General features: G+C 45.9%; 1 protein-coding gene across 1 annotated transcript; it reads left to right on the forward strand.

The window, feature by feature from the left end:
* Nucleotides 1–5,372: 5,372 nt before the first annotated feature.
* Nucleotides 5,373–27,078, forward strand: LOC142661280 (deoxyribodipyrimidine photo-lyase-like). The gene is made up of 8 exons (XM_075838679.1): nt 5,373–5,661; nt 7,158–8,037; nt 8,788–8,960; nt 10,905–10,989; nt 12,571–12,803; nt 14,196–14,390; nt 16,432–16,657; nt 26,315–27,078. The coding sequence occupies exons 1-8, from the start codon at nt 5,446–5,448 to the stop codon at nt 26,848–26,850; spliced, it is 2,544 nt and encodes an 847-aa protein (XP_075694794.1). The 5' UTR covers nt 5,373–5,445; the 3' UTR covers nt 26,851–27,078.
* The last annotated feature ends 205 nt before the right edge of the window (nt 27,079–27,283 follow it).

The raw sequence follows: 27,283 nt of genomic DNA on the forward strand, positions 1-27,283 counted from the left end.
CTGTCACACTGACAGGAAGCAGAGGAGGAACGGCCGGAGGCTGTTCCTCCGAGGCTTCCGTACATGGCAACCCGGAGGTCATTATCTGACCTCCGATTGCCGTGACAAGCATCGGTAGCCCCCACGATCACTTCGTGGGGGCTGCTAATGTGCTTCAAACCACTTAAATGCGGCGACGGCAATCCGTCGCCGCAGTTAAGGGGTTAACTGCCGAAAGCAGCGGCGATGGTCCGCTGTCCGGCGAGACTGATGTCTCAGCTGTCTAGGACAGCTGTCAGCGCGGGTCTGTCACTCTGTGTTTACACAGAGTGACAGTTTGAAATGCGGACGAAAATGAACGTCATGGTGCGGGAACTAGCAGCCGACCAGGACGTGCATTTTCGTCCTTGGTCGTTAAGGGGTTAAATTAATAATACATTGCCTAATATATTATGAGTTCATTACTGATATACATGTACGCAACGTCCCTGTTGACATCTAATAATCTTATCGTTTAGTAGGGGGCGTTATGTCATATATAATAGATGGAACATATGGTACAGAAAGAATATTGTTATACAGAAATTTCCACTTTTCTTCCATTTCTATGCACTGAACTGATTTATGGTTTTTAACAATGATGAAATGTGTCTAATAATAATAATAATGTCTCTTTTGTCTGAGAAATTGACTTTAGTTGTTATCATTTCTGCATTCTAGAAGGTACATTTATAAGAAAATGTCTATTCAATTATTGAAGCAGAAAAGCTTCCTATTGTTGGGGGTCTCATTAACATTTGCCATTTCCTTCCAGTGACGGGTTCCATAAATAGTCGCACAGATAGGGGCCTCAATTATCTGATAGAAAAAGCCTTTATAGCCGCCAATCAATGGCCACGATTCCCCCAGCATAGTTTACATAATGCCAGGATGCCCTGATCGGGTGCTGGGGACAGAAAGGCAGAAATATGGAGGCAGATTTGAACAAGCCCAGATAATGTTTGCAGATAATTCTACAGGTCGAAGCGAGTGCAAGTAGGAGGTAGAAGTCAGTGTATACAGCTCTCGATGAAGATATAGATATACTCTAAACTTCTGAATCCACTAAACATTGTAATAGCCTATGTGCGGTAGGCAACTAAAACACCCAATGCACTGTATGGTCATCAAAAGTGTTTGTACTTTTCATTTAAAGTGGATCGGTCACCTCTCCTGACGTCTGTTTTAGGGCCAGTTCACATCAGCGTCGGCCTTCTGTTCATCGGTACCGTTAGAACTTTCTGTCGGAGGAACCGATGAACGCAAAGCCAAACGGAAACCATAGCTTCCGTTTGCATTACCATTGATTTCAATGGTGATGCTTCCGTTGCAAGTGGTTATGACTACGCTATTGTTTCCGTGAAAAAAAGGAAACCTTACAGAACGGAAACATTACCATTGAAGTCAATGGTAATGCAAACGGAAGCTATGGTTTCTATTTGGCTTTCCGTTCATGGATTCCTCCGACGGAAATGTCTAACGGAAGTAAATATTAGTATTCCCCATGAAACTTTTTTCTGCATTGTGACATTTCTCTCTTATTCCTCCTGGAAATGTATAAATAAATTGACAATTGGGCATTACCATTTGCCTTGTCAACTTGCTCTAAACAAATGAAATCCAACCGTATTACCTAGGGGGAACCCCTGAATTTTTTTGCCACTTCCCGGGGAGCCCCTACTTTTACTCCTACATTAATTGAGCTTGGTTTACGGGCATGTAAAGCATCCGATAATTTTTGGCCAGTGCTATATTCGGGATGACATTTGTTGACTTCTATGCCAAGCATATATGAGCAGAATGGAATTAGCGTGCCATCCCTGCTGTGAAAGTGACAGGTCTTGACTGCTGTGTTGGGAAACCCCTGAACAGGTCCAAGGAGCCCCACGGTGCCAGGGAACACTTTTTTGTAAAATGGTTTAAAACTCACCAAGAAATAAAGAAATGCAAACAGAATATTCAAAATGCATCCAGTTGTGGAGATAAGAGCGGCGTCCAATCATTGGGGAAAGAAGGAAGATGGTGAAGACTTTGGTGTCCCCACAGGAGGTTCCCGTACAGATCTATTGGCATCACAAGAACATGAGTTATGATTTTTGTTTTATTTTCTGTTATTTTCATAAGAAATGGAGGGATTGTTAAAATATATCATGTGGAAACGATGATTTGTCTCTATTTCTGACTAGACAATAGTGTCGTCAATAAACCCTGACATACGGCGCTCTATATCCAGCACGTCACGACTCCAACTTTTATATATTTGTATTGGACTTAGTTCAACTTATTGACAAATTCCATATTGATTGTTGCCAGTGGAGAACTGAGAAGAATTCTTTAAAACGTCTCCCAGGGCGATGCGATCTATCATGTCGTAGACACCAAAGATTGGTGATTCATTATAAGAATCAATGGACTTGGAGACACCGGTTATTTATTATGGTTTGGTATATCTGTTGGCTGGAACACATTTCACAAATTGAGAACGTCTCCAATTATACATCATCAAGTATTTATATATAGAATTGTAATCTTCTTTTCTTTATATTGTATTTTATCCATATATACGTTACTATTGTGAATTATTAAGTTAAACCCCACTCCATGTTTTATACCGCTCTGCCTGTGTAATTGTCACAGTAGCTCTGGCATTATATTCGACAACATAATAGACAGAAAAGTGATACTAGGTGGGATTTTGTAAGGCCACAAAAAAGTTAATTTATATAAGAAATGCTATAACTGTGGCTGTAATCTATAGAGGCATAATGACATTTTACAGTAGTGTCACCTTTGTATAGGTGACAAATGCAGTCCTGGGAACTCATCATTGGATTGCACCTGCACCGGAGTGAGTCTGATAAAAATCTGTTATATACATTTATATATATACACATGTACAAGCGACGCATGGGTGTCAGGATGTATGATTTTCTCTTTACCGTTATGTATAGTGTTTATTTTCATGGCCGTTTTTGAGGCGGAAAATGCCTCAAGATAGGGTATGTGACATAAAAAAAACGCTTGCGGGAAAACCCCCCCACCATCTCCCATTGAAAACAATGGCAGGCAATTTCTGCCGTCTTTTGCCGTGGTTTTTGCCCCGGTTTCCGTGGCAAAAAAAACGTGTAAATAAACTCTGTGCGAAGAGGGCCTTGGAGTATTGTCCTGTGATAAATGTTTGCGTGCTATGTTATTGATGTAAGGCTGGGTTCACACGACCTATTTTCAGGCGTAAACGAGGCGTAATATGCCTCGATTTACGCCTGAAAATACGGCTCCAATACGTCGGCAAACATCTGCCCATTCATTTGAATGGGTTTGCCGACGTACTGTGCCGACGACCTGTAATTTACGCGTCGTCGTTTGACAGCTGTCAAACGACGACGCATAAAATGACTGCCTCGTCAAAGAAGTGCAGGACACTTCTTTTGACGTTTTTGGAGCCGTTTTCTCATAGATTCCAATGAAAACAGCCAAAAACGGACGTAAAAAACGCCGCGAGAAACGCGAGTTGCTCAAAAAACGTCTGAAAATCAGGGGCTGTTTTCCCTTGAAAACAGCTCCGTATTTTCAGACGTTTTTGGTCACTACCCTTAGGGTATGTGCACACGGCAGCGTCCGTTACGGCTGAAATTACGGTGCTGTTTTCAGGAGAAAACAGCACCGTAATTTCAGCTGTAATGGCATGTGCAGGCGTCTTTTGCTGCGTCCATTACGTACGTAATTGGAGCTGTTTTTCCATGGAGTCCATGAAAACGGCTCCATTTAAGTCTGAAGAAGTGGCATGCACTTCTTTGACGCGGGCGTCTTTTTTACAAGCCGCCTTTTGACAGCGGCGCGTAAAAAAAATGACCGTCTGAACAGAACATCGTAAGACCCATTCAAATGAATGGGCAGATGTTTGCCGACGCTTTTGAGACGCATTTTCGGACGTAATTCGGGGCTAAAACGCCCGAATTGCGTCCGTAAATAGTGTGTGTGAACCCAGCCTAATAGGAAACTGGATCTCCAGGGTGAAGGTGACATTGTATAAAATACCAGGGACTAAATAGTTAAATTCAGCCCTGCATTTTATTCGGGAAATTACTCATTCTAGACGGCAACTTGACTTTTGGACTAATATTTTTCCCCATTAGACATAACAGGAATTGGTCGCCTGAAACCTTCCGGCTTTTCGGGTGCCATATACTGGTCGAAAGCAGAGTCTTGTCGGTGGGTACACGCAGGGAATGTCATATGGACAATTCTGCGGCGGTCCCCATTAGTGCAATAGGAAATGGGAAAAGATCAGTGGCGTAACTACCGCCGTAGCAGCCGTAGCGACTGCTACGGGGCCCGCGGCATGAGGGGGCCCGTGTCGCTATCTATTCTTCTCTATTTATGTCTAAAAAAAAATTCTACTGGATTGTGTTACCAGGAGGCAGTGCTTTGTGGTGGCCCAGACACACAGTCAGAGCTAGGGTGAATTCACACGCAACTGAATAGCAGTTCCATTTATATGAATGGGGTTGTTTTGGCAGCAAGCACATAGTTTTCTGCAAGCTCTATTCAGATGAATGGAACAGTCACAGAAATTTTTGTAACAAATCTGCCACATGTGAATATACCCCTAAACTGTTAGGTCACATGTCTGACAGCAAGGCAGAGATAAACCTCTTGTCTGTTTCCAAGGGCAACGAGCAAAATTTTAACTTTACATTCAGATATAATCTGCATAAAATCTGTAAGCTTTTATTCAAAAAGGGAACGTGCTCCTAAGAATCGGTACAAAAAACAGCAACAGGGGAATGAGACACCCACAGATCACAAGAATAGGGTGGAGGGGCCCCATACGTAGAGATATCTACCTTCCACATTGCCTGGGAGTCTACTGAAAATGGGGAGATTTCCCAGACTTCTGGAAATTAGGGTAAATCTCCTGCAAAGCAAGCAGAGGTCTTATCATTAACACCACCCCAGTATTCATGTCTACTAATAGAGCGCAGCTATACGAGAGGAAGTGACATCGGCTAATTGTTGAAGCAGATGAAGGTGGGGCTTGGGTACAAATAGGTTGGAAAAATTATAAATGTTTTTTATTTTTTTATGTATATAATTATGTATTGACTGGTGTATATATATTTTTTATATATAGTAGAGAATAAATAGTTACATTGTCTTTTACACACACTCTCATACTGAACTACAGCTCCTATCTTTCCCTACAACTAGCTTGTAAATGGCCGGGGATCATGGGATTTGTAGTTTCAGCTCCCACTACTGTATTGGCATAGAGCGCCCTTTACCAATATGTCTGCCGCGTCGTCAGGTAGTGTTTGGGCATGCGCATTCCCTGCTTTGGTTCAGTGAGGTCAAAGGGGAGAGTTGATAGGTCATGGGTGTTATAAAACACTTCGTAAGGGTTTGTGTAACACTTTGGGGTTGAGAATGGAAAGAACGGAGCTGGAAGCGGAGATAGAGACGTTAACGAGGCAGCTGCGGGCCGGCGAGGTGCACGCTGAGGAATTCTTCTGTATGCTGCTGTCATTACTGGGGGAGCACAGGACCCGTTCACTGCTCCCTGATATCCTACAGAGCCTGAGCTCCAGCAGCCCTGCCCTGTCCTCCCAGCTACTGCACATGCACCGACAATATTACCTGCAGGTATGTAGTACGTAGATATTCGGGGAAATGTAACAACTAGTGCAAAGGAAAAGTGGAGTTGCCCATGGCAACCAATGAGGTTGCTGCTTTCATTTTCCAAAAGGCGTCGGAAAAATGAGAGCTGGAATCTAATAGGTTGCCATGGGCAACTCCACTTTTCCTTTGCACCAGATTTGACATAGTTTCTCTAATATGAGCATATATAAGCTCGTTCTTTCCTGTAGTTAAGTCATATGGAGCAGATTTCTCAGAGCTGTGACTTGGATAAGCCGCTATGCAAAATGGGGTTCCCAACTTTTATGAAACTTTAGCTCTATCCATTGTAAAAAGCAAGAGTTCTGCAACTTTCTAATATACTTTCCTAGTATCCATTCCTCATTGTTGTCAATATGTCTGCTTGCTGTCAGTAAATGAGATTGTTTACACCTAGAGGTTGAAACCTGTTCTGATTTTGTTTTGCTGAGGCACTGTTCACACTAGGGTCATGGCTTCCATAGCCATGACCGCTAGTAGAGCTCTGTTTTTATAATGGATCCTGACAGACCCTATTATAATAGGGTCTGTAATGTTTCCATCAGGGGTTGTGTCTTTTTGTTGTGTTTGTTTTTTTTTTTTTTTTGGTATGGAATGGCATAGTAGACTACGCTATTCTATACAACCGGATGTGCAAAAAAACACCTACCATGCAGTTGATGTTTTTTTTTTAACATGGGAGTATATAGGTGGCGTATGGCATAGTCATCGGCATCCATTAAACATATTCATCATAAACACTCATGACCTTTTTATGCTGTAGATGTTAAACGTGGCATTTGTCACCCATAGCCTATTCTGGCATCCATTTAACGTATGTCATAAAAAGGTCATGATGTATACGTTTAACATATCCCATAATAGTCAATAGGTGAATGATGCCACTGTTTAACATCACAGCCTACTTATAACATACAAGCGTATACGTTAAACGCAGGCGAAAACGTGATGTGAATGGGGCCTTCCTGTCAAAAATACAGGAGCCTGACAAACTCGAAATAGAATAGTGCCCTTATGTGACCAACACGGGTTCAGGGCTTGTTACAGTGTTCAAGATTTCTCCCCTGTCACGTCACGCCTTCACTTCTTACAGTAGATTTTTATCCCCATATTTCTTGCCGGATAGGAACGGATGCCTTTACATCAAGATTGGCTTTTGCCAAAAAAAGTCCCATCAATATAATTGAAACCGAACTGGTCATCCGATTCAAAATGTCCGACCGGAGAAGAAGGGGCCACTCATTACATAATTGTAGCCCTCTTATTCCAGAATCAATGGGCCTCACAGGTTTCTACCAGTTTGTTTTTTTTTTTGTTTGTTTTTTAAAGGTAGTGTAAAATGGTTCCACTTTCTACAGAATCATTTGTATTCACTCTTTACGGTCTGACATGAAGTGGACTTGGTGTGACATCTGGCTCATGCTTCGCTAGGTTGCTAACTCCTTCTCATTCATTCTCTATAGGGACCAAGTGATCCTTATGATGAAGAATTGGCACTTGCAATTGCTCTGTCCCTTCAGGAAGATTCTCATCGCACTGACGTTCCTCTTGATGACGGATGTTCAAGCTCTAAGGCTTCCTTTGCAGGTGCCGTAAAAAAGACTAAGCACAAATCCTCACTGAACACCAACACCAAAGACCTTAAACCTGTTGGTACCAGGACCTGTGGAGCGCTTTCAGAAGCTATGGTAGGTCTTCACATCTCTCACCATGGTAGACCAGATGAAGAAGGTGCATATAATGGTCAGCCTGAGCCTGAAGATTGCGTGCTAAACACTTGTGGAGATATTTACCACATAGAGTCTCCAGTTACAAAGCCAAGCAAGTCCAAAAAGAATAGAAGGGGTCGAAGAAGAAGACACGCGTCTGTACCAGGGAGTCCTGTAGCCATGAAGCCTGTAGTGGTTTGGTTCAGAAGAGACCTGAGACTCTACGATAACCCAGCATTAATTGCCGCCCTGGAGCTTGGGGCCCCGGTCATCCCTGTCTTTTTTTGGAGTTCGAGTGAGGAGACTGGTCAGAACTTCACATTGGCTACTGGTGGTGCCACCAAATTCTGGCTTCACCACGCAGTGTTCCAGCTCAACCAGTCTCTGATACAGACATTTGGCAGCCATATTATTTTTAGAGAAAACCCATCTTGTGCTGAAGAACTTGTATCTCTGGTCCGGGAAACTGGTACCGACACGGTCATGGTGAATGCTCTGTATGAACCGTGGTTAAAAGAACGAGATGACCTTATTTCAGAGGTCTTGAAAAGACAGAGAGTGACGTTCAAGAGATGCCATTCATATTGTCTATATGAACCTCACTCAGTCAGTTCCGAGGGTGTTGGGCTAAGAGGTAATTGTCCTTCTATTTAATAGTTTATACAGAATCTGGCATTACGACAGACCTTGTTGTGATACCTTAAGGCTGGGTTCACGCACACTATTTACGGACGTAATTCGTGCGTTTTAGCCCCGAATTACGTCCGAAAATGCGGCTCAAAAGCGTTGGCAAACATCAGCCCATTCATTTGAATGGGTTTTACGATGTTCTGTGCCGACGGTCATTTTTTTTACGCGCCGCTGTCAAAAGACGGTGCGTAAAAAAGACGCCCGCGTCAAAGAAGTGCCTGTCACTTCTTCAGACGTAAATGGAGCCGTTTTCCATGGACTCCATAGAAAAACAGCTCCAATTACGTCCGTAATGGACGCAGCGAAAGACGCCTGCACATGCCATTACGGCTGAAATTACGGTGCGGTTTTCTCCTGAAAACAGCACCGTAATTTCAGCTGTAACGGAGGCTGCCGTGTGAACATGATATAATAGTGGGTACAACTACACCGGCAAAGCAGCCCCCAAAGTGCAAAATGGGCTAAAAAATATGCAATTCCTGTCTCTTTGATCCATCTCGGCCAGTAATCCGCCCTGAAAAAGATCACGTAACCTCCATCCCTGGTGCGGTTGCCAGGTGGGCAGGTTCACCCACCCAAAGCCTGTTTTAATTGTCACCCAGCGTTCACAGAAAAAATATAAAAAAAGTAACGGCTCTTTTTGACTGAATAAAATGTAATGGTGTTTACACGCTTTTTTTTGCTTATTGTGTAGGTATCGGCTCAGTCAGCCATTTTGTGAGCTGCTGTAAGAGGAATGCCGCTGCTCCGATAGGCACTCCTCTCGAAGCTCCTTCAAGCCTTCCTGTCCCATCTATTTGGCCTGAGTCAGTGGATCTGGATAGTCTAAATTTGGCTAAGATGCCCCGTAGGAAAGATGGCTCTGAGGTAAGTGAGGATGGTGCTGTGGTGTGATGTAAACATATGGGGTTCGGTGGACCCCCTTGACTTCCAATTAGGTCAGGGCGTTCCGTCGTGGTGACTGGAAAAAGAGCGGCAAACAGAATTTGTAATGATGGAGTCTCCAACGCAAAGGTGGATATTAACGAAGCTCAACAAGGCAACGGTGCTGATGGGAAAACCACTGTCCGTCAGTGCGGAGGGGGGATTGATCACGAGAACGCTGTATTATATAAGAGGGCATTGGAAAAGCACATATAACCCCTTTAAAAAGAATTTGCCAATATCAAGCCCATTTAAACTGGGGTGTAACATAGGGATGCATCGAAACTTCGATACTGTTTCGATACTCCGCATCCCCAAACGGTTCGATACCGTTCATGTATTTCGATACTTAGCTGTGCAGCTGCACAGCTCAGTATTGTAACACATGAATGTATGAGAGCGGGGCTGCGGCTGTGTGATACAGTCACTGCCCCGCTCCTAAGTCCTGACAAGTGCGCGGGGTCAGGATGATGCGATGCGGCCGGCGCTGCACTAATGAGCGGCGCCACTGAAGACAGAACATGGCGGGCGCACTACAAAACACCCCCATGTTCTGTCCTCAGTGGCTGAACCGTCGCTCATCAGTGCAGCGCCGGCCAAATCTCCCCATGCTGACCGCGCGCGCACTTCCTGTCAGGAGCCGGGCAATGGCTGTATTACACAGCCGCAGCCCCTCTGGCGGAGATCAGAGAAACCTCATCTTTGCCGCTATTCCCGTGAATACTACGATCAAAGCTGACTGCAGCATTCAGGGGAAACTGAGAAGGGGGGATGCCCCTTGGATCGCGTCACAGGGAATTCCTTTGACCCGATTGAGGGTCATACCATATATGGGCAGACAGCCCAGGGTGCATTGAAGGACCCCAGGGCTGTCCTACCAGATTTCCTGTTAGGGCATGCTGAGGTATGTCCTAATTGCCTGTGTAGGCTAATGTACTGTAATATTGATATATGCCAGTACAAAAATGTAAAAACAAAGTAATGTTAAATAAAATAAAAAATATATACCTTTTTTACAATAAACATTAAAATAAGGGTATGTGCACACACACTAATTACGTCCGTAATTGACGGACGTATTTCGGCCGCAAGTACCGGACCGACCACAGTGCAGGGAGCCGGGCTCCTAGCATCATACTTATGTACGATGCTAGGAGTCCCTGCCTCTCCGTGGAACTACTGTCCCGTACTGAAAACATGATTACAGTACGGGACAGTTGTCCTGCAGAGAGGCAGGGACTCCTAGCGTCGTACATAAGTATGATGCTAGGAGCCCGGCTCCCTGCACTGTGTTCGGTCCGGGACTTGCGGCCGAAATACGTCCGTCACTTACGGACGTAATTAGTGTGTGTGCACATACCCTTAGTCCCAATACATAAAATATACACATTTGGTATTGGTGCGGCCGTAATAACCTGCACAACAATTTTTTTTGCATCATTTACTGCTTTCGATCACTTATTGTGGGGCACGAGGTGTGATGACTTTAACCTCCATGTGCCTCACCCCATCATGTACCTTATGCATTAACCCATTATGACTGAGACACATGATGGGGTTATTTACTATTAATGTGAGGCACATGGAGGTTAAATTCATCAGAAAATGGAAGAATTTTTTTTTATTACTGTTGGCAAAGTATCGAAATTGCAATACTAAACGAAGTATCGAAGTCCAAATTCTGGTATCGTGACATCCCTAGTGTAACAGACATGCCATGAAAACACGAACTCCTGAGAAGAAAGACAAGTCTATATTGATGTTACGTCACTACCCGGCAATGGCTGCAATTTATTTTTTTTTTGCAGCCACCGCGCCAGCTATCGTCGGGTAGTGACGTTATATTATTTTAATTGAATGAAATTGAACTACTTCCTCTTTCTGTAGATTGACTGGGCAGCAACTATCAGGAAATCCTGGGATTTCAGTGAAGATGGAGCTTACACTTGTTTGGGAAATTTCCTTAATGATGGTAAGTAGTTTTGTTGTATTGTAATATCTTCATCGGCTTGGTTTTTTAGTATGCAGTTACTTCTAAGGCCATGTTCACACAGTTTTTTGCAGGCGGAATTTCTGCCTCAAAATTCCGCTTGGAAGTTTGAGGCAGATTTTCCTCTCCCTGCAAGCAGATTTTCGCAGCGTTTTTCGCCCGCGGACATAAAACGCAGCGAAATACGCTTTCTCTGCCTCTCATTGATGTCAATGGGAGGTCAGAAGCGTAAACGCCCGAAGATAGGGCATGTCCCTTCTTTCTCCCGCGAGACGCTTTTACCGATCGCGGGAAAAAGACGCCTCCGCCTCCCATTGAAATCAATCGGAGGCATTTTCGTGTCGTTTTTGACGACTTTTGCGGCGCAGTTTCCTAGTCAAAAAACTCTGTGTGAACATAGCCTTAAAGTGGTACGTACACTGCATTAGGTTAACCGTATATCCTCTGAATACAGCAGCTTATAGGGACACGTGTATGTAAATGGGATAAGGGTGCAGTTAGTTCAGGCGCCAGAGAGCTTATGAAGCTTTGTGACAGGGGTTGGGGGGGGGGGGGGCTCGTGTCTTGCCTCCCTCTCTAGGATTGTTAGAAGACAGTGTACTCGCTTATTACTGGTCGCTGCCCAGATGTAGTAGCCAGCTGCTAAGTTGGGCCAACACATGGGTAGTAGTAGGGTGGCAAGAACTCATGAGCCGGCTGTCCAGCATTGTCTTGGTTATGTAAAGCTGAGATATGCCATAAACGTTGGCTCTCGGTTCAGTGACTCACTCCAGTTTCCAGGACCGGATCACTGAACCCATCGCGCACGGTGAGGATGCCGCGTCCAGGCAGGGAAATGGTGGAGAGGTGGTCACGTATGTGCACGGCTCACTCTTGATTCCTATGGGACTTATGGAAACCGTCGAACAAGCATGTGATTGGCTTGTACTTTTACACAACATAAACAATCAGCGCTGTAGTGTAAAGCATGTGGGAGTGACAAAGAAGCAGCCTGGTAAGATTGGAGATGGATTTAAGCTGCAGTCAGGGTATGTGCACACACACTAATTACGTCCGTAATTGACGGACGTATTTCGGCCGCAAGTCCCGGACCGAACACAGTGCAGGGAGCCGGGCTCCTAGCATCATAGTTATGTACGATGCTAGGAGCCCCTGCCTCGCTGCAGGACCACTGTCCCGTACTGCAATCATGTTTTCAGTATGTGACAGTGGTCCTGCAGCAAGGCAGGGACTCCTAGCATCGTACATAACTATGATGCTAGGAGCCCGGCTCCCTGCACTGTGTTCGGTCCGGGACTTGCGGCCGAAATACGTCCGTCAATTACGGACGTAATTAGTGTGTGTGCACATACCCTTACTGTTCTAATGGAGCAGAGCTTAAAAGTAGAAATAGAGAAGCAAAGCCTGAAACAAAAGTAACGACTTCTAACATCACAACCACAAAGTGGAAACTTTGTGGCAATCTGGGTGCTGGTAAAGGCGTGCCGGGCGCTTCTCTGTTGGATTATTTTATTGCGTGTACGTTTTTAGGTTATTTTTTTATAATCTGTGGTTTATTTGTAGGAATAAAACACTATGATAAAGAATCTGGCCGTGCAGATAAACCCTACACCAGCCATATTTCCCCTTATCTCCACTTTGGTCAGATCAGCCCCAGGACCGTGTTACATGAAGCTCACTTCACTAAAAACAGTGTTCCAAAATTTCTGAGGAAGCTGGCATGGCGAGACCTGGCATATTGGCTGCTCGTCCTGTTCCCTGACATGCATGCGGAGCCAGTCAGACCTGCATACAAGGTAAGTAGATCAGGACCGCGCTTCACTCTGTCCATTTTTTTTAATTTTACACGATTACCGGATATTATGTAGTAGCGACAACCCATCCCCCTTCCATTGTCTCAAGACTGCACACGTTTTAGCGCCATTTTATTGCACCGTTATAGCAAATAACATATTCTTCCGAGAAGCCTTGTGATGGCTGTAAATAGATCTGTAACAGGCTCTTAAATCTGATTAACACTTTAATGACCAGAAAAACCCTAGTACGTATTGTAGTAAATAAGTTCTATAATGAAATAAAGCCGATAGGGATATAGGTAGGGGCACTGCTGCTTCCTATATCCTACAAAAGTCACTTATAGATCCAGTCTGTGGTAAAGAGCTGCTTTCTTTATGACGATCAGCGGTCACTGACAGACAGGTCTTGTACATGAGGCCACTGTAATAAGGTGTTGGTGTATAAGGGGTTAACCTATGTCTTGAGCATAATGGTCCCTCCTGGGCAGAGCAGGGCTGCCCTGATTCAACATGGAAAAGTGCATTATCCCCTCCTCCAACTAAATGTGGCAGTTTCTACCCTGCAGCTTTTAGGCCACATTCACACGTAGCGTATATGCTGCGGCATTTCCGACCTGCCTTCCTGTGCGGAAATTCTGCAACAACAATTGAGATTCTGCAGATAGAGAATCCGCACCGCAGGTCAATTTCTGCACTTGTTTTATGCAGCGTGTTGATGAAAATTCTTCAAATCTCGTCCACTTTGCTGCTACTTGGATCACGCACACCGTTTCGATGCAGTTTTTGAGCCAAAGCCAGAAGTTGTTCCAAAACAAAGGAAAGGTATGAAGAAAAGACTGATGCATTTTTTTTTTTTTTTGTCCACTCCTGTGTTTGGCTAAAAAAAACTGCATCAAAACTGATTGTGATCCTGGCCTAAAGGGGTTCTCTGCTTTGGACAATCCCTACTTGTTGGACCTCTCGATCCTAAGCTGATCACAAGGTGTTCCCTTGCGAAGACCCCCAGTGATCAGCTGCAATCTGTGGGGAAACCTGGCAGTAAGTGTTACATTTCCCTGCAGCGCCACCACAGGGGAAATGAATCATTACACAGGTTTTACTCAAATCAGTAAGTTATCTTATTTTGGAGGACCTGTCCTTCATTACACACACTCTTTTAACCGCTCTCTGCTCTAAGAAATGAGGATCTTGAACAGGGACCCCCCCCCCCCCCATCTATTCACTCAGAATTACCTAAAAGAGTATATGAAAATGGGTTTTCCAATCCGGACAACCCCTTTAACTAGTAAAGGATTAAGCGCATTCATGTGAATAGAGGCCGATAATAGAGCAAATCACAAATGCCCTTGTGTGGTATTATTATTCTTGACTGGTATAAACTGCTGATTTCAGAGCCAAAGATGGAGCAGCGATAAGAATCATTTGCGAGCTTGGCAGAAGGGACTGACTGGATACCCCCTGGTAGATGCCGCCATGCGAGAACTGTGGCTCACGGGCTGGATGTGTAACTACTCCAGACACGTCGTGGCTTCCTTCCTTGTGGCTTATCTGCATCTTCACTGGATTCATGGCTACAGATGGTTCCAGGTACTTGCATTGTTGGACTTCTGTAAACACTTTACTTAACCCCTTGGTGACATCCGCTGTACATGCATGGTGGATGTGCGCTCTAAGGGCTCGTCCACACGTAACAGAACTGCTGCAGTAAGTCCGCAGAAACTAGCAGGATTTTTTACGTAGTGTGTGGATGGGATTTGTGAAGTCTCACCCACTTTACTGCTACTGATTGATGGAATATACGCAATTCCGCTACGTGTGGACAAGCTCTAACAGTATGGCGGTGTCTTGGGAGCTGAGGCTTCACCATAAGCGCCATATGTTGGCTGTTTCATAGAGCAGACACCTACCTGCAATGGCGGGGATCTGAGAGAACTCAAGTCTTAGTCATTTGACCCCTCAAATGCCTTGATCAATAGCGGCTCAAACTGTCTCCCACTCCCCACAACTAAATCACAGGGTACTGAGCGGTGGCCATGGCAGCTGGAGGACTAGTAAAGTCCTTCAGGTCTGATTATTAGCCCTCGCCAGGCCACAGAAATAGGGAATATACTGCAAAACAGAAGAATTGCATCAGCGAATGCATGGGGACTAAAAAAAAATGTTTAACATTTTTACAAAATTATAAATAAAAAACCTTTTTGTATTTTTCACACAAATGTAACAAAAAATCAAAACCTAATTGGCAGTCCATATTAAAATAACATTGTTTAACCTGCATGTTAAACGCTGTTTTTTGGTCACCTCTCTTCCCCCTACCCCCAAAAGCAGAAATGGAACAAAAAGTAATCCAATCATATGTACCCTGAAATGGTACCAATAAAAACTGGAGCTTGCAACGCTAAAAACAAGCCCACCCATAACTCCATTGACTGGGGCCCCATGCACACGACCGTATTTTTTTTCCCCCCTGTAAATACTGGCCGCAAATACAGGTCCTTTGTCACATGTTTTTAACCCGTATTTACGGACCCGTGCCCGTAAATACGGGTCCGTTGTCATCTGTATTCCACCCGTAAAAAAAGGGGGGCTGGAAATTGTCACAATCGTGTCCAAACCCCTGAAAAGGGTAAAATTATCGCTCAGACACCATTTTCTCTGCTTCTCTTTATTCAAAAATTTAAATCCCCTGACGTCGCCTAGCAACGCTCCCGTAATTACAGGTGCACACATGTAGCCACCCGTAATTATGGGAGCCCTATAGATTTCTATGGGCCTGCCTGTGCCGTGATTACGGCCTTAAACAGGACATGGTCTATATTTTTCAACGGCCCCGGTACCTTCCCGTACGCAAATGGGAAGGTACCCATGGCCAATAGAAGTCTATGGGCCCATAATTACAGGCGTTTTTGCAGTCATGTGCATGGGGACTGAAAAATAAAAGTTCTGGGTCTCAGAATATGGTGACACAAAGCCAACTTTTACAAAAATAAACTAAGTATCGCCTTAATCGTATTGACAGAATAAAGTGAACATGTAATTTTTACCACACAGTGAACGCCGTAAAAGCTAGACTCTAAAAACAATGGCGGAATGCAATTCTTTTTATTTTTTTTTTTATTTTTTCCAACGAAACAGTTTCTCAATGCAAAATATACTGCATTAAATTATGCCATTAAAAAATACAACTCGTCCCACAAAGAAAACTTCTCCTAGAACTTTGTTGATGGAAAAATTAAGTTAATTCTTTTGGAGGGCGAAGACCTAAAAATCGGCGGTGTGGAGTGTTCAATTTTGCAACCAAACCAATGTGTCTCCATGGTTTCAGACTACAAACAAACCCAGTTGTGTAGTCTGATCCTGCAACCAGGTTACTCCACCGACTCCACCCCTTCTTCTACTCTGTAGGTTAGGATGCCGAGAAAGTAAAATAACACAAGACACAGGATATCTTCTGTAACCATGGAGACCTATTATTCTGCATATACAAAAGTAAAATGTTTAATCAAGACTTCTTGCAAAGTAGGCTCATTTTAATTTTTTGATGCAAATGTGGACACATACGGTACTTTAAACATTTTTTGTTTTTTTAAAAGTAGTTTTTTTTTTTTGTTTTTTTTTTTAAATTCAGGACACCCTTGTGGATGCAGATGTTGCAATCAATGCCATGATGTGGCAGAATGGGGGAATGTCAGGGCTCGACCACTGGAACTTTGTGATGCATCCTGTGGATGCAGCTCTGACCTGTGACCCGGACGGGTCTTATGTTAGGAAGTGGTGTCCAGAGCTTGCCGGCTTACCTGATGACTACATCCACAAACCATGGAAATGTGCCCCATCTCAGCTCAGGCGGGCAGGTATGTAGGATTTTGTCTTGCACCCATTAAACTACTGATTGTTTTGTACTCTGCCATGACTCCCATTGTGTATTATTTTTTTAAACAAAACACAATTGCTGTAAATTATGTCGCAGGTCTTACTTTCTGGTGCATGGACAGCAAGAGATGTGCCTACTTAAGAGGTGTGCACCTCTTAATAAACTGGGTGCATTTCACTCCAGCGCTCTTGGTATGACGCCAGTCTTAATAAATTCCCCATGTAGCCTGGTGTGGCAATGTTCACACTGTTCAGTCTCTTAACCTCCGATAATTATTTTATTTTATTTTTTCCATGGCTTTTATGTTTTTGCATAGTAATAATGTTTCTACTTGTTTTATTAAGGGTTATTTTGTTTTAGTGCTGAAAAAGTTTCTATGTATCCGCTATACATGGAAGCTTCATAGCGCTGCTGTAGGCCGTCAGTCAGCTTAGATTTGATCGGTATTCAGCTTACAGCACGTTATGCAGCTTCCATGTCTAGTGGATACATAGAAGCTGCAGCGCTAAAACAAAATAATACTAGTATGCACAAACATACATGACATAAAAAAAATGGCCATTGAGGGGGCGTGGCCAGCTATTCTTGTGTGAAGACGTGTCTCTCTGAGCTCCTCCATCAGCATCTCCTAAATCCACTGCCATCCAGCTTTTACGATGGGGAAGGCGACCAAAAAAGGACGAGTGGCCTCCTCTACTCAACCTCCATCTCCCCAGCCTGACATTGGGGCATACTTCGGGAAGCAGACCCCTATGCAGCTGCGAGGCCCGGTCGGAGGCCTGAGGTCAAGATGGCCACCTGGCCCTGCCACCTGGGCCGATTCAATGCCCTGAGGGCTCCACATCGTCTCATCCTGATGGCCCCCTGCCCCTTTGGTTGTCCCCTGTGGGGTCCATTGATTCCTTGCTCCAGGATGGGAGCGAGGAGGATGCGGGAACCCGGGTTCCCCGTGGATGTGCCGCCCAAGATGGCCGCCGTGACCTCGGCGAGGCGGCTCCCGGCTCTGACGGTGCCGCTACTCGGACCCGGCCGGTCTCTCCTCCTGGTGGGGCTGAAAATATGCGGCCCTCCGTGCCACCAGACACCATCTCTGCTGATGCTGCTTCTGCTGGGGGACTGACCGACTATCCTGCGGCCCTCCAAGATGGCCACCCCGACTTCGCTTCCCAGCCTGTCTGCACCGCCTCCCGGCCCGGGTCCATCTTACCTGATGGAGGGGTCGTGCCGGGGAGGACCCCTCCGCATCCCACTGCTGCTGCCGATGTCACCGCTGTCGAGGGCGGGTTGAGGAGTGCGGGCACGCGCACGGCCCTCCAAGATGGCTACCGCCATGTGCTGCAGTACGGGCGAGGACCGGAAGTGGTTCCTTCACTCCCGGAAGTCCTGCTGCCGTCATCTCCTGGACCGGAAGTACAACGGATGGCCCCTGGTGAGAGCAGGGGGCCTCCGGGGACCCGTCGGGCTGGGGCATGTGAGGTCTCCGACGGCGACGTCCCTGGGACCATGGAGATGTTTGGCCAGTCCTCTCCTGGCTGCCTCTACACCGCTGCTGCTGGAACTTAATTGCGAGTACGGGGGTCCTGGACCCCATGTCCCTGTGTGTGGTGCTCAGGCCCCCATGCCCCCCCCAACGTTCCCAGGACCCTGGCCCATTGGGGGACTCCCCTGCATGGTCTTCTGGCTCCTCCTGGGGTAGCCTCCCGCGCGCTCACCAAAACCCCTCGGCCACAATGCCCAAAGGGTCCACCCAGTCTCATCAGCCCTCATCATCTTCCTCCCGTGCTCACCGGCAGGGCCTTGCCAGTCTCTCCTCTAGCTACCATCTTCACAACCCGGAGGATATTCCGGTTGTGTCCGGATTAAATCACACTGACTTCTCATCTGGACCTGCCTGTGAAGATAGACCTGCAACTCTCTTGGACATATGTCAGATGGCCCAATTGCTACCCACTAGGGCTGATATGACTTCCTTCGCCAGACAGATAGTGGACGAATGTAAACTGGAGTTTTCTCCGTTCCGAGCTGAACTTTCCTCAGTCTCCACTAGGGTGGATACCCTTGCTCATGAACGGGCCGCTGACCATGCAACACTGACCACTGTGCAATCCACTTTGCAGCATCATTCCGCTCAACTATTCACCCTGCAACAATACCTGGACAACATTGAGAATCGGAACCGGAGGAACAACATACGTATCCGGGGTCTGCCTGAATCGGTCCTAACATCTGATCTTTTCTCCACGTTGTCCACCATTTTCAACAACCTATTGGGACGCCCGCCTAATACTCATATTGAGCTTGACAGAGCCCATAGGGCCCTCCGCCCAATGAGTCTTGATGATCAGCGGCCCCGAGATGTTATTTGCCGGATACATTTCTATGCCATCAAAGATGCTATTCTGCAGAAAGTCAGACCACAACCATCCCTCTATCACCACAGGACGCAGATACGCATATTGCCGGATTTATCCAGACACACCTTGGCACAGAGAGCAGCACTGAAGCTTCTTTTGGAGGTCCTCTGGAATCGAGGCATCATTTATAGATGGGGCTTCCCCCTTTGCCCTCATGGTCAGACGTGATGGCCATACCTATACCTTGAGGTCTCCTACTGACCTGCCTGACTTTCTCAGAGAACTCGGCCTTCCGTCTGTTTCTATTCAAGAGTGGCCCTCGTTGTTGTCCTCTGCGGGCAGAGGACCCCAGCTAGGACGCCCTCCTGTATCGTGCCAGGATTCCACCGGGGGCCGCCCCCCGAGAGGCCCTAGAAGACGATCCGGACGCGGCTGGGAACACACTCCGTTGGATGAGACTGCCCCCTCGGCATGAGGATCTGGGCTGACAGGAACCTCCGGTGTCTACCTCAGGACTTGATGTGCCTCCCGAGAGATTTTTTTATTTTTATTTTTTTTCTTCTCTTTATGGTCTTGCAAGTCCACTTAGTTTTTACTGAGATGCCTACTCTGTTTTATGCCTAAGGGTATGTTCACACGGCCTATTTACGGACGTAATTCGGGCGTTTTTGCCCCGAATTACGTCTGAAAATAGCGCCTCAATAGCGCTGACAAACATCTGCCCATTGAAAGCAATGGGCAGACGTTTGTCTGTTCACACGAGGCGTATATTTACGCGCCGCTGTCAAATGACGGCGCGTAAATAGACGCCCGCGTCAAAGAAGTGACCTGTCACTTCTTTGGCCGTAATTGGAGCCGTTATTCATTGACTCCAATGAATAGCAGCGCTAATTACGGCCGTAATTGACGCGGCGTTCAAGCGCCTGCACATGCCGGTACGGCTGAAATTACGGGGATGTTTTCAGGCTGAAACATCCCCGTAATTTCAGCCGTAACGGACGCCCTCGTGTGAACATACCCTTAGCAATTGTGTTTATTGCTGCTGCCATATGCCTTCCCCTCTAGTCTCATTGTACCTGTAACAATAGCTGTGATCTTTATGCTTCTGTTATTATATGCTGGGAGAGCGGGTCGCTCTCATGAATAGCTGTCATTTCCCCCCCGTAGGTACTGGACCACTCCAGAGCGCAGTCGGCGCTCAATGGTCCCTTTTATATTTTTGTGTTTAGCTTATGCGGCAGTTTCGGTATTGCTGCCTTTTTTGGTTTTCTCTCATGCAATTTTTTTCTTTGCCTAGTTTTTTTCCCTGCTCTTCTTGTCCCTTTTTCCTTGTGGTGATCCTGGACTCCTGCCTCTCCTGTTTTCTCCGGACTACTTCAGCATGCGGTTCCGCTAGTGTTAATGGCTGACCTCACTGTAGCCTCCTTCAATGTGAAGGGGTTGAATACACCTGAAAAAAGAGCGCAGGTTCTACACCATCTCCATAAGCATAAGGTACAAATTGCTTGTTTCCAGGAAACACACTTTAAGGAGGGTCACTCCCTGCCCATTAGACACAAATTGTATACACACTGGCACTTTAGTAACAATCCACACTCCAGGTCATGTGGGGTAGCCATAGCTCTGCATAAATCCCTCACCCATCAGTTCCTAGCTCCCCCGAGGTGGCCCTTCTATTCATATTACCTGTGCCACTACCCATCTACAAGCGCTCCCTAATTAGACACCTCCTTCAGGCTGCCAAATCAGTTATTCCCCGCAAGTGGAAGACGGTGGCTCCACCACTCTTGGATGATTGGTTTCAGGAGGTCGCCTTAATACAACGTATGGAACACTTCCTGGCTCAAACCCCGGCGGCCTCTGCACGATATATAGATACACTGGCGTAGCTATAGGGGGCGCAGCGGTCGCAATTGCGACCGGGCCCCGAAGCCAGGGGGCCCACGGCCCCCCTCACCACATCAATAAAAAGTTACTATAGTAACTCGGGCCGCGGGCCCCTGTTACTATAGTAACATACTTTACTTACCTTCCTGGTTCCGGATGGCAGCGGAGGTCCTGACGTCAGGCGCTGTGCGCAGCGCATGACGTCACAGCGCTATGCGCCGCGCACAGCATCGAGACGACAGAACTCCCGCCGCGGCCGAAGAGGAAGGTAAGGTTAGCCCTGACTGGCGGGGTCCGACTCCCGGGACCCGCCAATCAGCTGTTTTGAAGGGGCCGCAGCACTCGTACGAGAGCTGCTCCCCTTCGTTCCTGTCACTTCATTCCGGTCACACTGTGAATCCGTGTTGGCGATTCACAGTGAGCGAGTAGTGAAATGAAGGGGAAGCGGCTCTCGTACGAGTGCTGCGGCCCCTTCAAAACAGCTGATTTGCGGGTCCCGGGTGACACATCAGCTATTGATGGCCTATCCTGTGGATAGGCCATCAATGTTTAGGGACTGCACAACCCCTAAGCCTACGATGTATCAGGCTTAGGGGGCCCATGAGACAGGATCACAGATTGTGTGATGCTGTCTGCTGGGCCCTGTATCTAAGCCAATCACATGGTAGGCTTAGATACATGGCCCATGTGTGATCCTGTCTGGTGGGCCCTGTATATAAGCCTACCACACTGTAGGCTTAGATACATGGCCCATGCGTGATCCTGTCTGCTGGGCCCTGTATCTAAGCCAATCACATGGTAGGCTTAGATACATGGCCCATGTGTGATCCTGTCTGCTGGGCCCTGTATCTAAGCATACCACACTGTAGGTTTAGATACAGGGCCCCAGCACACAGTAATCTTATACTGTATAAGATTACTGTCTGCTGGACCCTGTATCTAAGCTTACGTTGTGGTAGGCTTAGATACAGGGTCCCGCAGACACTATCACACATGGGCCCTGTATCTAAGCCTAACACATGTGTTACTAATTGTTTTTTTTGTGTCTTTTCTTACAGGTTCGGTCGTTGGACTACGGCGGATTCCAGGACTACTTCGATGACAGCTTTTTTTCTATTATCAATAAAATGGTTAATGAGGGCTGTGTGGGTTTTTGTATTTCAATAAAATATTTTTTCTATGTCTTTGTGTTTTTTTTTTTAAACTATATTACTACCGCCTTAGTAATGGCCGCCGGCTGATTGACGACGTCCATTGCTAAGGCGGGGCTTAGTGTTAGCCGGTGCAGAGGCGAACACTGACCCCCTTTATTACCCCGGTACCCACCGCCACCAGGGGTGCTGGGAAGAGCCGGGTACGATCCAGTACCTGACCATCTGTAGTGATGGTCGGCCACTGGGGTGGCCGCAGGCTGGTATTATCAGGAGGGGAAAGGCCAAAAACAGTGGCCCTTCCCACCCTGCTAATGCTAGGCTGCTGCTGCTTTATTGTATCTGGCTGGTTATGAAAAATGGGGGGGGGGGACCCCACGTCATTTAAAAAAAAAAAATAATTGGAAAGAACGATGTGGGGTCCCCCCCCCCCAATTTTCATAACCAGCCAGATACAACACAGCAGCAGCAGGCAGCATTACCAGGGTGGGAAGGGCCACTGTTTTTGGCCTATCCTGGCCTAATACTACCAGCCTGCGGCCACCCCGGTGCCTGCCCGTCACTACAGATGGTCGGGTACTGGTTCGTACCCGGCTCTTCCCAGTACCCCTGGTGGCGGTGGGTACCGGGGTAATAATGGGGGTTAGTGTTAGCCTTTGCACCGGCTAATATTAAGCCTCGCCTTAGTAATGGAGGTTGTCAATCAGCCAGCGGCCATTACTAAGGCGGTGATAATAAAGTTTAAAAAGATACAAGCACATAGAAAAAATATTTTATTGAAATAAAAAAACACAACCCTCATTAACCATTTTATTGAGAATAAAAAAAACGCCATCATAGAAGTCCTCGTATCCGAAGTCCAACAACCGAACCTGTAAAAAAACACAAAAATAATCCGTAACACATAAAGAAGCAACATTATTATTGTTACCTTTCCTGGGTCCAGCGCTGGAGCCGCGATGTCAGCGAGCTGAGTACTGTATCTAATCCAATCATGTGTGATACTGCCTTCTGAGCCACTGTGTCTAATCCTATCATGTGTGGTACTGTCTGCTGAGCTGTGTATCTAATCCTATCATGTGTGATACCGTCTGCTCAGCCACTGTATCTAATCCTATCATTTGTGATAATGTCTGCTGGGCCACTGTATCTAATCCTCTCATGTGTGATACTGCCTTCTGAGCCACTGTATCTAATCCTATCATGTGTGATACTGTCTGCTGAGCCACTGTATCTAATCCTATCCATAGTTTATAGGGTCGCAGTGCTATAGATATGCTATGCTGTCTCCTATATACACATTTTTTTTTGGGCGGACACATATGTATTGGGGCTATTTCCCCTGACATTTTAAGCCCTGAGGGTATGTCCACACGGCAGCGTCTGTTATGGCTGAAATAACGGTGCTGTTTTCAGGAGAAAACAGCACCGTAAATTCAGCCGTAATGGCATGTGCAGGCGTCTTTCGCTGCGTCCATTACGGGCGTAATTGGAGCTGTTTTTCTATGGAGTCCATGGAAAACGGCTCCATTTACGTCTGAAGAAGTGACAGGCACTTCTTTGACGCGGGCGTCTTTTTTACGCGCCGCCTTTTGACAGCGGCGCGTAAAAAAAAATGACCGTCGGCACAGAACATCGTAAGACCCATTCAAATGAATGGGCAGATGTTTGCCAACGCTTTTGAGCCGCATTTTCGGACGTAATTCAATGCTAAAACGCCCGAATTACATCCGTAAATAGGGTTTGTGAACCCAGCCATAGTGACGCCCCCGGCTGCTAGTGCTGCATTGTTGGGTCACTTAGTGCTTGCATCGGGGCCCATGAGACTTTAGCTACGCCCCTGTATAGATACATGGTCTCCATGGCTTTCCTTTCTCTCCTCTCCCACCTACCACACTGTAGTAGCCTGAGGCCCGATGCCTCTCCCTCTCCACGGGATTTAGTCTGTGAGGAGACTGCATGTGGCGGTGGAAAGGAGTGCTGGTTTGTTTGATTCACTCAGGTGTTTAAGTTCTTAAAGGCATGGTGTCGCCCCAAAAACATGTTTTTTTTTTAAAATTTAAACATTTAGTGTGTGGGTGATTAAACATTGTTCAAATTTTTTTTATTTTTTTCGCGAGTCAGGAAATATTATAAATTTTTTCAAATTTATAATACTACCCATTTTTGGTCACTAGATGGAGCTGTTTGGAGCTAGTTCCCAAAATTGCAGCATTGCAACATTGGGTTAAAAGCTATCGCTCTAGTGAGCTCTCAGCAATCCCCCCTCCTTTATCCTGGCTAGTGCCGGGATAAACGAGGGGTTTGAAAGGTTTAACCTCCTACACTGTGTGTCGCCATTTTTTGAGGTAACCCACAGTGTAGTAGGTTTACATGCAGTAGTAAACACACACAAACACTAACATACATTGAAATCGCTTACCTGCTCCTGCCGCCGCGGCCCGTCCGCTCCCTTTGCTGCCGCTGTTCCATGTGCACTTGTCCGGAAGCCGCGACCGGAAGTAGTAATATTACTGTCCAGCCGCGACTTCCGGTCCACGGGAAAATGGCGCCGGACGGCGCCAATTTCGAATAGGACTGTGTGGGAGCGGCGCATGCGCAGTTCCCACACAGACGCCGTACACGGCAGTCAATGGGACGGGAGCCGTTCGCAGTCCCTATGGGACTGTGGCTGCCGTATTCCATGTCTGTGTGTGTCGTTAATCGACACACACAGAAATGGAACAAAAAATGGCAGCCCCCATAGGGAAGAAAAAGTGTGAAAATAAGAAACAGTAAAACACAAACACACAAATGAAAATAAACGTTTATATTAAGGCACTAACATCTTTAACATATAAACAAATTATTTGTGATGACACTGTTCCTTTAAGTATATGGTTGCCTTTTCCTGCTTCTACGTATCCATGGTTATCCGGAGCTGGAGTCCAGGCTCACCGCAAACTACCCCGGTCTCTCCCATACCTTATCTGTCTTCGATTCTATTTTGGTTGTTTTTTTTTCCCCTTTCTTCTTGTGTCTATTGTGTGGGGTGACTTGCTTCCCGTGCTGATGTTCACATGCTATGGCCTGGGCTTTTCAAGATGTACGGGAAAATAACATATAGCGCATTATTTTGTTTTGCTTACGGCTTCCTTTTCAGTATCACTACCTCCCGTTATGATGCCCAGCTGGCTGTTGTGGTGTGTGCCCTTCATGGGATGTTATGTTTACCCTACTGTTTGGGCAGCGCCCTACTTGTCATGTTCCCTTTTTTATGAGGACATAATTCTTCTGTCTGTTTTTGTAACTGTCTGTATTGAAAACAATAAAAACTTTGAATTGGAAAAAATAAAATGGCCATTAAAGGTTTTCATAGTCTTTAGATGTAAGGCTGTCACTTAAGATAAATCAGGGGTCTCCCTAGCCAATACAACGATCCTTGTAGTATTCATGGTGACGTATGTTGCTGTACCTTTCAGACTACGGCTTCCCTCCAGTGGCAAAATAATAGGACGTCAGCACGGACGGACATTGGTGGGTACAGCTGGTGAGGTCACTCATCCACATCTGCCCACAAGCTTCATTCTTAAACTAGAAGTGACAAGAATTTTTATTTATTTAGCCCCCAAGTAATTAGAAGGTGGTAATACTGTGAACTGCCACTACAAGATTTCCAGAAGAAATAGGTAAGGAATAAAGGGGGAAGTGGAACTCTTACAAGTGCTGTTGTCCTTTCAAAGCAACTGATTGGTGGGGATGTCAAGTCTGATCCCCAGCAATCCGATATCCATGACCTATCCTGAGGATAGGCCAGCAATTTCTTAGAAAAACCCTTTAATTGAGGTATCTTTCCAAACTAACTTCTATCCTAGTATGTACCGTATGGATAGACTGAAATATTTAGGAAAATAAATACTGTAGTGCCCTCTACTGGCTGCAGAGTAAATGAGAACTTGCTTTAGTGCGATTTTAATAAGATTACATTAGGGAACTGCTGATAAAATTATCATTGGTACGGGGAGCATTCGGCAGGGCTGGGGTGGTGTCACGCGTCCTCTGGTTTTCTTGGTATTGCAGATTCAAGGCAGGGACTAGTTGTATGGGAGTTACAGAAACATTTGGAGTGAGAATATCCCTTTAAGGCCTAAAGTGTGTTCTGCCACTGATCGCCGCACACAGATCAGGTCACAATAGTGTTGTCAGCACACTTATGAGTTGAATAGAACAATGTTACGTTGCATAAACTGTTATTTTCTTTTAAAGGCATCACCTTAGGTGAAAATTACCCCCACCGCATCATTGTGGATTTGGAAGACAGACGGGAACAGTCCCTGAGGGATGTAGTAGAAGTGCGTATGAAGCATCCTGAGTACATGGATGAGGTGTCTGGTAGTGACATGGTTCCAGTTCCTGATCACCTTCTGGCTCTCACCCTGGGGCGTACTGATGAAGATGATGTCATCAAAAGCCAGACTGGACGATTTCTATTACCGGTCATCACAAGGAAGGAGTTCAAATATAAAACTTTACAGCCCAATTCAAAGGATAACCCATACAACACTGTACTGAAAGGCTATGTGAGTCGTAAGCGGGATGAAACCATCGCTTATATGAATGAAAGACATTTCACAGCCAGTACAATCCATGAAGGGGTCCAGCTGCATGAGAGGAGGGAGAAGACTGTGCGGATCATGGAGGGTCTCCCCCAACCCAGAGACCCAAAGAAAACAACTAAAAGAACTCCAAGAAGTGACCCCTTCTCTATAATTCCTCCCGCTTACTTTCACCTGGCCAATTAAGAGATTCAGCAAGAAAATGCATCATTGCTCAATTATATTCTAAATTGGATCTTCTTTATTCTTCAGTTTTTTTGGTGTGCAGGAGACCACTGCCTCTATACTAACAGTTTTATGAAAAATGTTTTAAAACTATGCCCTCCAAAGACAAGAAAAGATTTCCAGGTGTCGTCTATTGACACCTCACAGTAATTTTGTAAAAGTCACAGCAACAACTGCGTTGTGTAAAAATGTGTATGGCCTTATTCACATAGCGCAGTACTGGTGCAGTTTTGGCTGCAGCCACCCCTTCCCCAAAGAGAGTGGATGCTTTACATAATTACAAAGAAAAGACTAAGGCCCACTGCACACGACCCGTTTATCCAGAATTACGGATGAAATTGGGGACCCCTTTGTGTCTATGGATCACAGACACCTTTCCGTATATTTACAGGTT

The sequence above is a fragment of the Rhinoderma darwinii genome, chromosome 9 (genome assembly GCF_050947455.1).
Source record: "Rhinoderma darwinii isolate aRhiDar2 chromosome 9, aRhiDar2.hap1, whole genome shotgun sequence".
NCBI lineage: Eukaryota > Metazoa > Chordata > Amphibia > Anura > Rhinodermatidae > Rhinoderma > Rhinoderma darwinii.